The sequence below is a fragment of the Manis pentadactyla genome, chromosome 2, assembly GCF_030020395.1.
Source record: "Manis pentadactyla isolate mManPen7 chromosome 2, mManPen7.hap1, whole genome shotgun sequence".
Classification (NCBI taxonomy): domain Eukaryota; kingdom Metazoa; phylum Chordata; class Mammalia; order Pholidota; family Manidae; genus Manis; species Manis pentadactyla.
In genome coordinates this window covers 128,339,600-128,353,816 of record NC_080020.1, presented here as the reverse complement: position 1 = coordinate 128,353,816, position 14,217 = coordinate 128,339,600, and the positions used below count along the sequence as shown (strand labels likewise).

The 14,217-nt window shown below is 40.2% G+C and overlaps 1 protein-coding gene across 1 annotated transcript in view; it reads right to left on the bottom strand.

Moving 5' to 3' along the window:
• The window catches only part of MYO10 (myosin X), a 210,736-nt gene that overhangs the window by 55,438 nt on the left and 141,081 nt on the right, over positions 1–14,217 (bottom strand). The window contains exon 18 of the mRNA XM_057496186.1: positions 13,926–14,006. Coding sequence (XP_057352169.1) covers positions 13,926–14,006 — 81 coding nt within the window. The remainder of the gene's footprint in view (positions 1–13,925; positions 14,007–14,217) is intronic.

The window sequence follows — 14,217 nt, the reverse complement described above, 5'->3', positions numbered from 1 at the left end:
GGCAGTGAGCACAGCATTTCTCATAAAACTTTGATTGGTTCACGATAATACAAGGCCTTCTGGTACCTCTTCATTAGTCATTTTAATCTAAAAATGTTTAAAGAATAACCTGTTTATCATCCTCTTAACCATGCATTGTCTGAAGGACAGACTGCCTTAGTCACTCGCAAATAGCAATGAAATCCACTTGTGAAAGCCTTATATACCTTTAGCCCCAGAATATGTAGAAAAACAGGCCCAGGTTAATGACTGCTACAGAGACAGTGGGCTGAGTGGAATGAGCATTGAATTGGGAGATCAAATCCCGTGATTTAGACAACAAAACCATGGAACCAGGCCCTAAGAGTGAATGTTGTTTGGAAACACTACTATCACACATTGGGGGACACTAAAAAATCCTCCACGGTCTGTTCCACCTCTTCCCCCATCAAAGTTTAGGCATCGTGATCTGAAGCCAGTCAGTGATGCAGGAACAGAAAGAGAAATGACGATTCAGACACGATCTGCTCACCTCCACTCCTTCCTATGGTTTTGCACCCAACCCCTAAATACAGTTAGCATCCAGTGGAAGAGTGTCTACTCATTTGCACCCATACGTCAGTGCCCACCCCACTCAGTCTGCACCCTTGGCAGTCCAGAGTGCCCAAGGCAACCCAGAGAGGAACCTGTGCTCTAGATGTGCTGACCGAGATGACCAGAACAGAGAACAAAGAATGCCTGTGTACTGGGTCCAGCTGCTAAATGCCCTTCCCGTTTTCCCATATTCCCAAACTGCCTTCTCAATCATTTAAATACTTTATATCAACATGTTGTAACAAGGACCGTGGATGTACTGTGAGTGGGCAAGGTGAGTAATGGAGAACAAGCGGCAATTGTAATCTTTTTTAATCCAGCATGAGAAAGGAAAGGCTTTAATTCTGTCCATGCAGGCAGAGCGCCAACTTTGTGGAAACCAGTAAATGCCTCCAGCACAGCTCTGACAGCAGGAGCTCCTGCAGAGAAGTGGCCTGTCTGCTGACACAGCAAAGCTACAAACAATGAATGGCCAGCCTGAGATAGCCAATTGCATCGAGCTTTGCAGAGTTTAGTACCTTTTTGCACCTTTGAAAACCAGCCCTGAGTACTAACAGGTGTGTCAGAATCCTGGAAATCCAAATCAAATAATGTCACCACCAGGTCCAGCCTGCCCTTCTACTGCCACACAGGACCTCATTTCCCTCATTTGCAAGGTACCTCCAATTACAAGGCTGTATGTAAGAGCTGCAACTGTGGTCCAGTATAAACTTAACAGTCCAAGCTTTGCTGGAAAAATGTCAACGAATCAAATATAGAGGCCACCGTTTCAGAGTTAATACTAAAACAAAAACAGACAGAAAAGGCAGACTAATTTTCCTTCCACAATTTCTCAAGCCCAGTGAACATATTAAAGATGCTTTACATTCGGCTCTAATATGCTTGTGGGATTTATTTGGCTCAACAAAATTTGTCTTAGTTCTCAGCTTATTGTATTGCAATAACTGTGTTTAAACTCGCCCATCAAAAACAGTATTAGGGTTTGCCTAAAACATTTCACATTCAAACCTTTGTCCTCTGCCTATCAACTCAAAAGCTGAGATCTCAGTTTATCCAACATTATTACTGCAATTTCAAACTTCATTTTCTTTTATAGCTAAAGAGACTTTTTAAAAAACATCAGTAAACTATACTTAAAGTACTTCTTTGCTAGCGAAATTTTCACCATCATAAACACGGAGAGGAGCCGGGTGGGGAAGAGAGACAATATCTTTAACAGGGACATTTTCCTTCTTTCAGAAAGGCAAACCTTGCTTATATCACAGCTAATTCCAAAGCTAAACAGTATTCCTTTTTCAGTGAAAAACTGACAAATGAAGCAGCTGGCCCACTTTAATGGGCTGCTTTATCCTTTCAGAATGGCTAAAAGTAGGACAGCCATTCATCTGAGAAAGTCGATAGCACAGAGTGATTACATAATCCCGCAGGCACACTGATTGATATTGAGGGCGTCCCCACCGCCTTAAAGTTTTCTAGTACTACTAGGAAAGGGAACAGTGTTTAACTTAACTGAATACAGGTGAAAATGTTTAAAGATATGCAATTTTCTGTTTTTATATATTCAACAGTAAAACACAAGGTTCAAAAGATATGCATTTTTCTGTTTTTATATGTTCAGTGGTAAGACACAAGGTTCAAAGTCATAGCAAGTACTATTACAATAAACTAATTTATATCAGTTATATTCCAAAATATTAATATTGTAATAAAAATAAATTACATAAAGATGTCATTTGGCTGTTCTGGCATTTAGTGGGGAGAAGGCAGGGCCACTGCTGCACATCAGCAATGCACAGGACAGTGCCCCACAGCAAAGATCTGTCCTGTTCACGATGGCAACAGTGCCAAGGTTGAGGCACTCTACCAAACCCCAGTAAATAAGAACATGGTTAAATAAGGCAGGTGGAGGGAAAGAATGTGAGATTTAATTACGGCCCCATTTCAATGAGAAGTGCTGGCCAGGTGATGTAGACCAACACAGAACCAGAAACTTAAGAGACCTGGGAAAAAGGTAGGTTACAAGACTGAACTAAGAGGCCAATGCTGAGGAGGGTTTGGGGCCGGAAAAATACCATGCAGAGGTAGGTACTCACCTAAGCTGAGAGCTGAAAGAGACGTGAGCAGTTCTTCGGAGCAGGACAGGTGGGGAGGGGAGGGCAGAACCTGAGGCCATGCCTACATCCAGGGAACCAGTCAAGAGCAAGGGGGGAGGGGAGCAGCTAGGTCAGAGAGATGCCAGGAAGGAGGCGGTGGCTGGTGCTGTCACAGGCCTGGGGTGGGGGTAGGGACTGGGAGGGCAGGGTGGAGGAAACTGTACCTGGAAGCTTTCAGCAGAAGGGAGGCAAGGGCAGCTTTGATGGCATAGCATTAGAAATAAGGAAATGGGCATGCACTCTTTAGAATTAATGCTTAGCAGCGAAAAGACTGTAGGCATGATGGGGGGTGGAGGGAGCCCTATTCACTCTCCCCTCCCTTTTTATACATATTTATATAGTAGGTAGATTTAGGAAAAAATTAATATATATATATATATGGCACAAAGAGTGTGAGCAAGGAAATGGAACCCTGGGAGAAGGAACTCCCAAGTCAAGTAACAAAAAAAGCTGATGGAATGTGGTTCCAGAGGCAGCAAGAAAAAATTAAATCAAGAAGACAGGATAAGACTGTTCTTCAGAAAGGATGCAATAACATAAACTCCCTGCAGCACAGTACATTAATGTTTCTTCAACTATTCACGAACTCTGGAAAGCGTTATTAAAAAGCAACCAAGAAACTCAGTTTTTGGACTGGCAAAATTATCTCGCTATTTTGTTGTATTTCTTTGATTATCCTATTGAAGTTGTCAGGTTATCAACTGTATTTAATCTTTTGTAAATTTCTCATTCGTGCATTTTTCACTCATTTTTCTACTAAAACATTTTCTTATTGATTTGCAATGACTCTTTATTTATTAAGGAAACAAATTCATTTGTTACACACGCTGCAAGATAATGTTCCTGCTAGTTTTGGGCCTTAATGAAGGGTAAATTTGGTGTCTGTGGGTGAAATAGGTGAAGGGGATAAAGAGGCACAAAATCTCAGTCACAATATAAATGAGTCATGGAGATGAAAATACAGCATAGAGAATATAGTCAATAATTCTGTAACATCTATGTTGACAGCAACTACACTAGTTGGGGTGAGCATTTAATAATGTAGATAATGTCAAGTGGCATTCTTTAAGGTCATTTGTCAACTATACTTCAATTTAAAAAATGAAGGGTGATTTGGTCATGAGTGTTATGTATACAAAGTCATAACAATGTGCATGTTCTGATTTAGTAAATAAACTTCTGAGAATTTACCTTAAGGCAACAGTCTTGAATGTGCACACGTAATTAATTACACACATGAATAATAGAGCATTGTTTATAATAAATAATACAATAATGGAAATCTGACTTAAAGTATAGCCACTGATGGAATCCCAGTCATGAAAAAGACCACTGTAATAATTTAAGACAGAGCAATAAAAAGAATGTCGCAAAATTAAGACAGACTATGATCCTAATTAGTATATATACAATACACAGTAAACAGAGTTGTTTCTGGGTGATGAAATTAGTGGTAAATTTTTTTTTTACTATAATTATAGTTTTTAATTATAGTCTTAAGGTTTCTGATCTTTTACATATTTTCCAAATATTTTACCGTCAATAACTACTGCCTTTATACTGGAGAGAGGTGGAGGGAATACCCAGAACCACTGTAGTGGTGGTTCCCATTCTTGTCACTATTTATTGTAGTAGTTATTTTATGTTATCCAGGAAAGGGGCCAGCCTGAGGAAGGAACAGGGAAACTCCAGGCTCAAAGGCCAACAGAGAGAAATGCTGAGAGGACACAGGGCAGCAGGCCTTCCACACAGCGGAGCACAAACCCAGGGAGGTTTAGACTCTGAGCCCAAGTATTCCGCTGCAACCCACTTCAGTGCTACCTACCCTCTGGTCTCCAAACTCAGACCCGGGCCCTTCACTGCAGTCAGGAAGGGAATCCAAGCTTTGTAAAGCTGACGGGTGAGCAGTGGTGGGTTTGAGAACAGTCACTAAAAGAAATCACACATCAAGGGAGATGACAGTGAAATGCTAATACCTACTTAAGCTAGTGGACAAAAAAAAAAATCTGCCTGCTTAAGATAAATAAAGGGACTGGGACTGGCTCAGATGTTGATGTGGGGCTGCTCTTCTGATGGCGCTATTCAAGCAGCTCATCAGATCAGCCAAAGTAAAAGTGCACACCGGAGGGCTGCAGGGAGGTGGTGGTGGTGATGAGTTGCGATGGGAAAGAGAGAAAAATGTTTTCCCTACCTTGGCAGTTGGTACCTCCTAGGTGGGAATCAAGTGGGGAAAGAGTGGAGGGTCCCTATAATGGCACAGTCTTCCCAAACACCCTTTAACACACCATAGTACTCATGGGGGAGAGTGCCTTCAGTCACTCAAGCCCACTTGCAAACAGCAATGGGATGCTAGAACTGGAGACCCATGTATTGAAGCCACATGCAAATGTGGTGAGGAAACCTCTAAGTTCAACATTGTGAGAGGCAGAAATATGTGGTTCTTTCCCCTACAGAACACACTCTGCCCTTCTCTTTGATGCTATTTTATCAGATTCGTTTACTCTTAAGATTTTTTAAAACTGATGGTAAAAACAAAGCATTCTAACGTTTGGTTTTCCCTTAGCTCTAGAAATTTATTTCAATGGAAATAGATTTAGCTAAGCAGCCATCAACCACATTATCATTCGTTTCTTTTAAATGTAACTCAATTTAATATGAAAGACCACTTTTACTCCCTTAAAAGGCACTTTTAGCAACTGAATGGGAACTGATTGAACATATTCATGTGTCAGTGGAGGCATATTAGCATTTCAGTCACTCTTTATTGTGTTCTTTCTTTGGGGACATCTACTTTGGGGAATAAGAGAATCTCAACAAAATGTGCCTGATCAGGTTTCTCCAGGCAGATTGCAAAATTCTGGAATGTGCATGTTTGTGTGAAACAAGCACAAAATTTTCAACAGATGACCATCCTGTAACCTCTTTCATTTCCGTATTTGTGTACAAACCAGTGTATTACACAACTTAGAAAAAGATGAATATTCTTGAGATTTCTTTAAAGGTTCATATAAAACACAAGGCAAGGAAAAGCTGCATGATGGTAGTGCATAAACTTTTAAAGAGAAATTCTTAGAAACAAAGAAACTACCACTAACAATTTCCCCCTTCAAGCTATTATTAAAGATATTTCTCAGTTAAATATTTTTAAAAAGTTGCATTAACAATAACAAAATTTAGAAAACCAAGTTTAAAAATTAAAAACAAAATATTTTTAAATATTTAGAATGACTTTTTGCAGTAAAGGTGAATTCCATGTAAAAAAATACACTGCATTATTAACACTTTATCGGGTTAAGTAGTTTACGCTCTTCATTTTGACAAAGCATTTAAACTTGCATATGCAATCAAAATTAGCACTTACCATTTGTTTAGAAACTAAACACTTCTGGTGCTCAGAAAGACAGCAAAACCTGTTCCTCTCAGGCTGACAACATTTCTCTGCAAACCTTTACACTACTGCGATCATTGGAAAGCCCATGTAAAAACTTTTAAGCAGTGCAAAGAAGAGAAAAACCCCTACCTTGGGCTTCTCTTCCCCTTTCAGTTTTTGTCCACTGTAAATGGCTGCATCTTTAGCAGTCCGGACTATAAGCATCCAAGCTGACAGACACAAAAACGGGCTTTCTTCGGCTCGCTGGTGTTCCCAGCCTTTTATGTGGTGTCTTGGGCTCTGTTAGCTTAATTCATTCCTGATCCTACTGAAAGGAAGTCCTGGTGAGGCTGGCGGGATAGCAACTGCTGAAGATACTTGGCTGTGGGAGCTAACTAACCACCTTCTAGACACCAAGAAATGTGCAGAGATATATGAACACCCAAAGATTTTTAAAGAGGACCTAATACATAAATAAATAAAAGCCCCAGGACAAAATCAGGCAATTCATCTGTGGCCATGGAAAGTCTATGCTGAGAACACCACTCTTCAATTGAGCAGCGCCTCATTTATGGCTATTTATCCTGGTCTTTGCAGAGCACTACTGAATAGTTGTCATGACAACTTGGTAAACAGAATTCAAGAGACCAGTGAGGGGTTCAGTGGAAATATTTTGTTTAGGGAGAAGAATGGGTGCTTTACTGTTTCCTTTACTAAAATTTGCCAAAAAGGTAAAGCTGCTTTTTTACAGGTTAAATGTGATGTTCTCAAAAGTCAAAGATGCTGGCAATGGGTGCTCTGATTACAGGGGAACCCGGCAACATGAGTGGCCATCAGAAAGGCAGGAGAAATTATGGAAGGTTCCTGAATGCCAAGTGGGCATTTTCCAGTGAGTTTGTAGAGGAAATGGAACCACCTTAAAACTCTTTAATACTAAGTGAATGCAGGGAGGAGTCGAAGGAGCTGATAATGCAGACATTTCCAGGCCACAGAGTCCCCTGTTCTGTGGCTGCTCTTCCCCCCTCCGCTTTTTTCACTGACTCTCTTCTACATAAAACAGTTATCATTCATATGTTATCATGTGCAATAGAAACTTAATTCTCAACGGTTTATCTTTTGGCCAGGCAATCAGAAACTAGTCTGTTCTTATAAATTAGTGTTTGGGAAAAAAAAATATCTATTCATCGTGTTATGAACAGATCATGAACATTTGGCATTTGGGCATATCATGAGAATGCATATGCCAAAACTTGAAGTACTGTACACACAGTTAACCTGAATCTTGACTCTGGACTTCAATAATACTGGTTATTTAATAACATTGGTTATAACCAATATTGATTCATTAATTACAACAAATGGACTGCACTAATGTAACATGTTAACAATAGGGGATATTGTGTGTGTTGGGAGGGAGAGTGATAAGGGACCTTTCTGTACTATATGCTCAAATTTTCTGTATGTTTTAAAATGTTATAACAAATAGAGTCAGTTTTAAAAAGTTCAAATAAGAATGTTTACCCCTTAACAATGTCAAGGACTGAGGGAAATTTGAAAAAAAAAAAACTAGTCACAATCTACCAAAGGTATGTGATTTAAAATTAAACCCAGAAAGAAAAAGGATCGGCAACAGTCTTAGATTTTCCTGTGATTCTGCCTAAATTGGGGGTTGAATTTGAGATTAAGTGATCTGTAAAAATGTTGAGTCTATTCTCCACCCCAAACATATAACTACGCAAATATGAGTAATTTCATAAATGCAGCTGTTTTATGTCCCTGTTACCTCATTTGATACCTACAACTGCTCTCCTAATCAGGGACCATCATTATACACACTCCAAAGAGAAGAAAACCGTTTCAAAGACACAGGACTGCTTAGTGACAAAAATGTGTGTTTTATACAGAAACCTAGGTGCACACCTCCACAGCTAATTATGTGCCCAAACCTGCTCGGCACCAGCTTCCCACACAGGCAGGGCCACGGTGCATGAGGATGTACTGGACCTAGGCACCTCCTCACATCCTGTGCCTCGGCAGGAGTGAGCAGAGAGACTTCTCCGGCCCTTGCCTTGCAGCGTGAATGAATGACCCAGTTTAAGGTTTTGCAGGTCACTCTGCAAGCACACAGAGGAGGGTGTGCAGGGAGCTGCTGGAGCTAGGGGCAGCTGGGGCCATGGGAAAACAGTCAGAGCAAGGAACAGAAAAAAACATGAAAGACACAAACATAGTCAGTAATAAGGCCAGCACAGCTCTACAAAGCCAGTTGTCCACAAAGAGCCTTGAAATATTGTAGCCCCGTGTGCTGATGTTTGAATGAAATTCCTCAGATGAAATTTTGCCCAGGAGGCTCTTTATTAGAGCAAGGAAATGTATACTGCGAAGAGCTAAAAAATATTTAACACACTAATAATTATGAATATCTGATATTTCACTCTAATCTCAAATGATGAGATGAAGACTCCTGAGTGGAAGATGAAGAAATGCAGATTTCTCATTCAGTGCAAGAAATAAACATTACGGGCTTAATAACAGGTTCTCTTCAGGTGTAAAGGAAAGGGTTAGTTCTCTGACCCTGACGGTTATTACTTAGAAAGGGGGAAAATGGTCCCTTTGTGTGACATTTAAAAGCAATAAATAGATCACATTTCATCAGATCTCAATGCATGTATGTTCCTACCTCAAAAGGCTTGAAATGGGATGTGCATATCATCCCATCTTCATACACCACAGGCATTATTGGAACTACTCTGAGTCCAGCTGTCCTTTAAATGTAGTCAAAACATTAAACTACAAATTCATCAGTGAAACTCAAAGTTACCTGATCCGTAGAAAGGCCTGAAAACAGAGTGGCAAGATGTACCTCTCTTATTTGGGAAGCAAGTATTTGTGGTGGATGAGTGACCTCCACTACATACTTTTTATAAGGGAACAACAAAGAGCTGAGTGATACGACAGTATCATGCCCTAGTTTAGTAGGCAGATTTTTTGTTTCCATAGCAGTATAGAGAAAAGGGTGCATTTTACAATTTAGGAGGCTTAGATTCAATAAAAAATGGTAATAGATGTTTGGACTGAATGATGTATAATTCTATCAAGTTCAATCAAAATGCTAAAATCCAACATTCAACCTTTCCCTTTTGGTTGAGACCCTTGTTATTCGACAAGAGTCACACATGCAGACCTCCCTGCCCAATCATGGCAGGTGAGCAAAAGCCCTGGGGGATGCTACACCTGGAGCTCAATGGACTTGAGCAAGAAGCCCTAGCCCAGTGCAAAGGAAGTGTTTGTTGTGCTCAGCTATTCTGAAAGGGCTTTGAACCCTATGGGAACCACATGTGAGAATGGATCTGCTGTGAGAGGTAGACAGGGAGAAGTAATATGTAACATAGAAAAATTGCATCCTGTTAAAAACAGCACCCAAATACCGATCTACCGTCAGATCCCTAGGGTAACGTACAACTACACAAATCAAAGATGAACCAGAAGCAAAAAGTATGCCAACATAAAATAACTAGAACCTGGAGCAGTAAGAATTAAATGTAAGTCTTCACTTTTGGCAAAATTAAGCACTCATATATCATGAGCATGTCGACAATGTACTTTTACGAGTAGTTCTCTTCACATTTACCAAGCACATCCTACAGCCTGGACACTGAGCTATGCAGCAGGGGGCAAAATGGTTAAGGCAGGTCCTGCAGAGTTTTTACTTGGTTGAAGTCTTCTGTACTTATGCAACACTTTTAGGTAGAGAGATCAAAGTCTAAAGAGAAATGTAAAGGGTTGCTGGAATAAAGTTCAGTAAAGCCGATGAGAAATAAGATGACTACAATGAGAGAAAAAGACACAGGAAGAATAAAATAGGACAAAAAAAATTCAAGGTTAGAAAGGTGCCACATTATCATCAGAATTTTTAAAATAAATGTTTGTTCTTTGTTTAAAAAAACCAAAACAAAGCTAGAAAAAGACAGGCCACATCTGGATCACACAAATATAAATCCCCAGGATTCAATGTGCTAAAATCTGTTAATTCTTTCACCAAATCCTTATGCCTCCAGAAATAAAAGTTCATGTTTCCATAATGCCTGCGCATCACTTCACAAGTGGTCGGGGGCTGTCTAGGCTGTTGTCCAGATGAGGGCAGTAGTCTGACCCTCTCACAGATCTGGAGGCTTCCCTCTGCTTGAACCCTGTCTCCAGCCTCCCCTCACTCTTCCCTCAGAGGACCTTACTCCTGAGCCACCTCTGCTTGAAGCTTCTACCGCTGGCTGTCAGCCTCAAGGAAAATCTGGTGGCCCAAGTCCCGCCTCTTTGAAGACTTGACAGAATCTTGAGGATATTGTTATGTCAGGTTAAAGGCTTAAAGGTGACACTGCAGGAGTCAAGGATGCTGCCCGCACCTCCTCCCAGGACCTGTGTGCTTCGCCCACTAAACCCACGGAAGGAGCACTGAGGAGGGCCAGCCCTGACCGCCGCTGTGGAGGCGGCCCCACTCCCCTCCCCGTCGGTGCTCACACACAGTTCTCACACCTTGATATTCATCAGTTTGTTCTCTTCTTTAATTCTGTCCTGCATCTCCTCAGGGTTTTTCTGAGGAATGTTAATAACAGACTTTTCTAAACAGAACTTACTGCTAAAATACCAGGCTGGCACAGAAGGGAGAGATCACAGGTTGTGAGATCACAGGACACCTTGGGGAGAAATTCTGATGATGCAAAGCAGGTTTCCTTTGATACAGAAATCCGGGGATGGTTTGGACACTTTTGTCCAGAGACTACTACTGCCTAAGCAAATTACAGTAGAAAACAGCTAACAGGCCACATCACTGACTAAAAATTGTGTAATGGAGAAGTCTGCCTTTCACAAACTGAGAATTCGGATGGAGGAGTACGTCCTTCTGCACTATTTCAGGCACAGGGCTGGCTGCAGACTAGCCCCTCATCATGAGGTGTGCTTTGTTTTATTCACTTCATAAGTCAACACTAGCAGGATTTGTCAACAAAGCTAGTAAAATGCCCTTTATGCAACACCCAAGATTAGCTAGCTACATGGTGTTTACGTAGTATAAAAAAAAGACGTCCACATATTATTATAGTTGGATTGATAGGATTGTCCCAGCATTTCAGATATGTTCTCCATTTGCACCTGCTTTTCAAAGCAAAACAGTAAAGTCCCAAATAACAGAAGTCCTGTAATAGTCCCACAAAGGATTTCTAGATGCTTTAGGCCCAAGTGCCCATCTGAGCTTCACATACCTGCCAAGGAGGGGAGGCAGGCTGTCCCTACAAGCCCGGGTTCCACGGGACTGTGTGCTCACAGGCCACCACAGGAGTCTTGGACACCCTGGATATGCTCCTAAAAGCAGAAAGTAGCTACTTCGCCTTTTCTAAGGCCACATTCTCATTCCTTTCTGGTCAGAATTGCCCCCATAAAAACCCCTAGAATCTGCCAAGACCCTTGATCCACACTGCTTAATGGTGCACAAGATACCTACAAATACGTGCATTTTAATACATCCTCTCAAGCTCCCTGGATGAACAACCGACTTGAGAAGGGTACGAGGTGAGGAGATGGGCCTGTTGGAAATAACATCCCCCATCTCTGCATCAAAGGCTGGCAAGATTTTTCCCTGTGAGATTTCTAGAAGCATCTATCTTTGGACAGAAGAAAACACAGAATAAACTCCAAATGAAGGTTGTTTACATACACTTCATATAACAGTCACCAGTACCATTCCAGTGTTTTCCATAGAATCAAATGAATGTTAAGCAAGTGCTAATTTACTACTTCCATATTCTAATTATCATCTTCACACTTAACATTACACCTACATCTTAGGCCTCAGATAAGTCAGTTCCTGCATGTCTGTCTTTACTTTCTGGGTGCCATTAAAATAGTACTAGGACATTTTTTTCAAAGTTTTCTACAGCTCAGTTCTTGGCGTGTATTAATTAGCATCTGCCACAGGTCAGGGATTAAAAGGGCTAGAAGCCTTACAAATGAAAATATGAGATGGGGGGCTGGCTCTTTTTTTAAAAGCAAAAGTAAAGTAATTAGGCACAATCAAACCCCAGCAAGGAAAAATAAACATCAAAAAAAGGTAATTTCTTCAATATCCTGTCTGAACTGTTTTCAAGCAGGCCTAATTTCAAAAGCTGTTATAACTGAAAGGAAAAACTTCCGTGCTTTCCAAGGAAGAAAACATGGGGACTGAGTTTTTTAAATTAAAATTTCTATCCTTATAATTGCACTCGCATGGTAGATTCCTATTTCAGTGAATCCAAGGTGCCGATTGCTGGAATTTGCATGATTAAATTACAGAACCCTAAGAAAGGAAGAGCCCTCCCAATTACACGGGCTGGCCAAAAGGTATCTTCCCAATACCTTAATTATTGGAGAAAAACACGTGCGTTTGAAGGATGAAATATAGTATTACTATTCCGGTTGTAAAAAGAGGAAAGAAAGTTGTAAAAAGCTGTTTCTTACAGCTCCTGTGAGCGTGGACTCAAAAAACGTGCAGTTATTTATATTGTCTTGGAAACACTGCTCACTGGGGTTATGAAGTGGCTGACATGGCATATTGTTAAGTTTTAACTATTAATTTCCTACGTTATGTCCAAAAGGCTACGTAATGCTTTTGTTGCCATTTGGTTTTGTGATTGCTTAAACATTTGAACATAAAGTTGAAAAATGGAAAGATGATTTACTTTTTAAACTACCAGGACAGATGTACATTAAGTCATCACTGATCTTCTGTTAAGAGCAGTCTTGGACGCTTCATGCTGCACTGACGCCAAATTCCCACCATGACACCTTGGGAGATAATTAAGGTAACACACTGAACAGGTTATTCTTCATTTAAAAGAAAATCCATTTTTGCCTTCTTACAAGAGCAAGAATTCCACATTATGGTTCTGATAAAAGAAATCTTTAAACTATAAATGAGGACTCACTGTAATACTGTCAAAGACAACTGGTGAGCAGTATAAAAAGAAAGATCCATAATCAGGGAAGTTAACAGAATGTTCCACAGTCTCACGGGAAACAGCTCAGGCCAGATTCCTTACCTTAATCCTCATGGGGATGGCATCTAGTTTTTCAATGGGGGCCCATGATATTACTGTCTTGTCAAGGGTTCTCTTCTCTTTAGGGGGATCCTAAGTGCTGATGTTTGCAAATCAAGCTTATTTCAATCCTTAAACCACTCTTTAAGGCAAGCTGCCCATTTAGTCTTGGACTCAGCAACTACATATACCTAATACTAAATTTTCTTTGTTTAGATAGCTTCTTCTTTTAAAACTCACAGTTTCTGATCAGGATATGGCATTAAAAAGCTAAAATCACAGAGCCTAGACATGATCACTTACGATGACAACCTGTCAGGAGTTTCCAAATTAGTAACTATCACCTAGTTAAAGTCCTTCTTAAAATTCAGCCTTACCACTTAGAATGTAGACTTCATCACGTTGAATAAAGCAAAAGAAAACAAAAAATCAACCACCAAAAACACACCAACTAGTTCTTCTAAAAAAGAAGTTTGCCCAAGAACTTTGACCCAAATGCTATTTGCTATATTAAAAAAAAAAAAAGTGAAAGCTTCACAGAGTTTCCTGTTAAACTGAACTTCTCTAAAGCTTCATGGCATCATTCAAAAGCAGGTGAATAGGCCCAAGAGACAAAGGGAAGTTTTCCATTTAATGTTACGTTGGAATAATGTCATCTGTATTTCCAACCATCTGTAATGAAAGACTTTGGAGAAACTGTGAGTAACCATCCCAGGAGGTGGTACCCTTAAAGACGCAGGCTCTGTCTAGAATGGCCATAAATCTTACCTTCTGCATGTTTGGCTTGATACAGCGCACAAAGAAAGGATTAGAGGAGCTTAGTGTCGCCATTAAGGAATGCAGCGAGTCCTAGTAGAAAGGAAAACGTGTATGTTGCCTTAGTCTCTTATTGTCATTCTTTAAATTTCTCAGCCCCCTAGCACTCATCAGAACAAGAATGGAAAAACAGAACCGTATAAATCAAAGGAATAATAATTTTTATTTTTAATGATATTCTAATATAAAATAAAGCAAAGGTATTCAATTCATTGTCACCGAAATTATTTCAGGATATATAAAA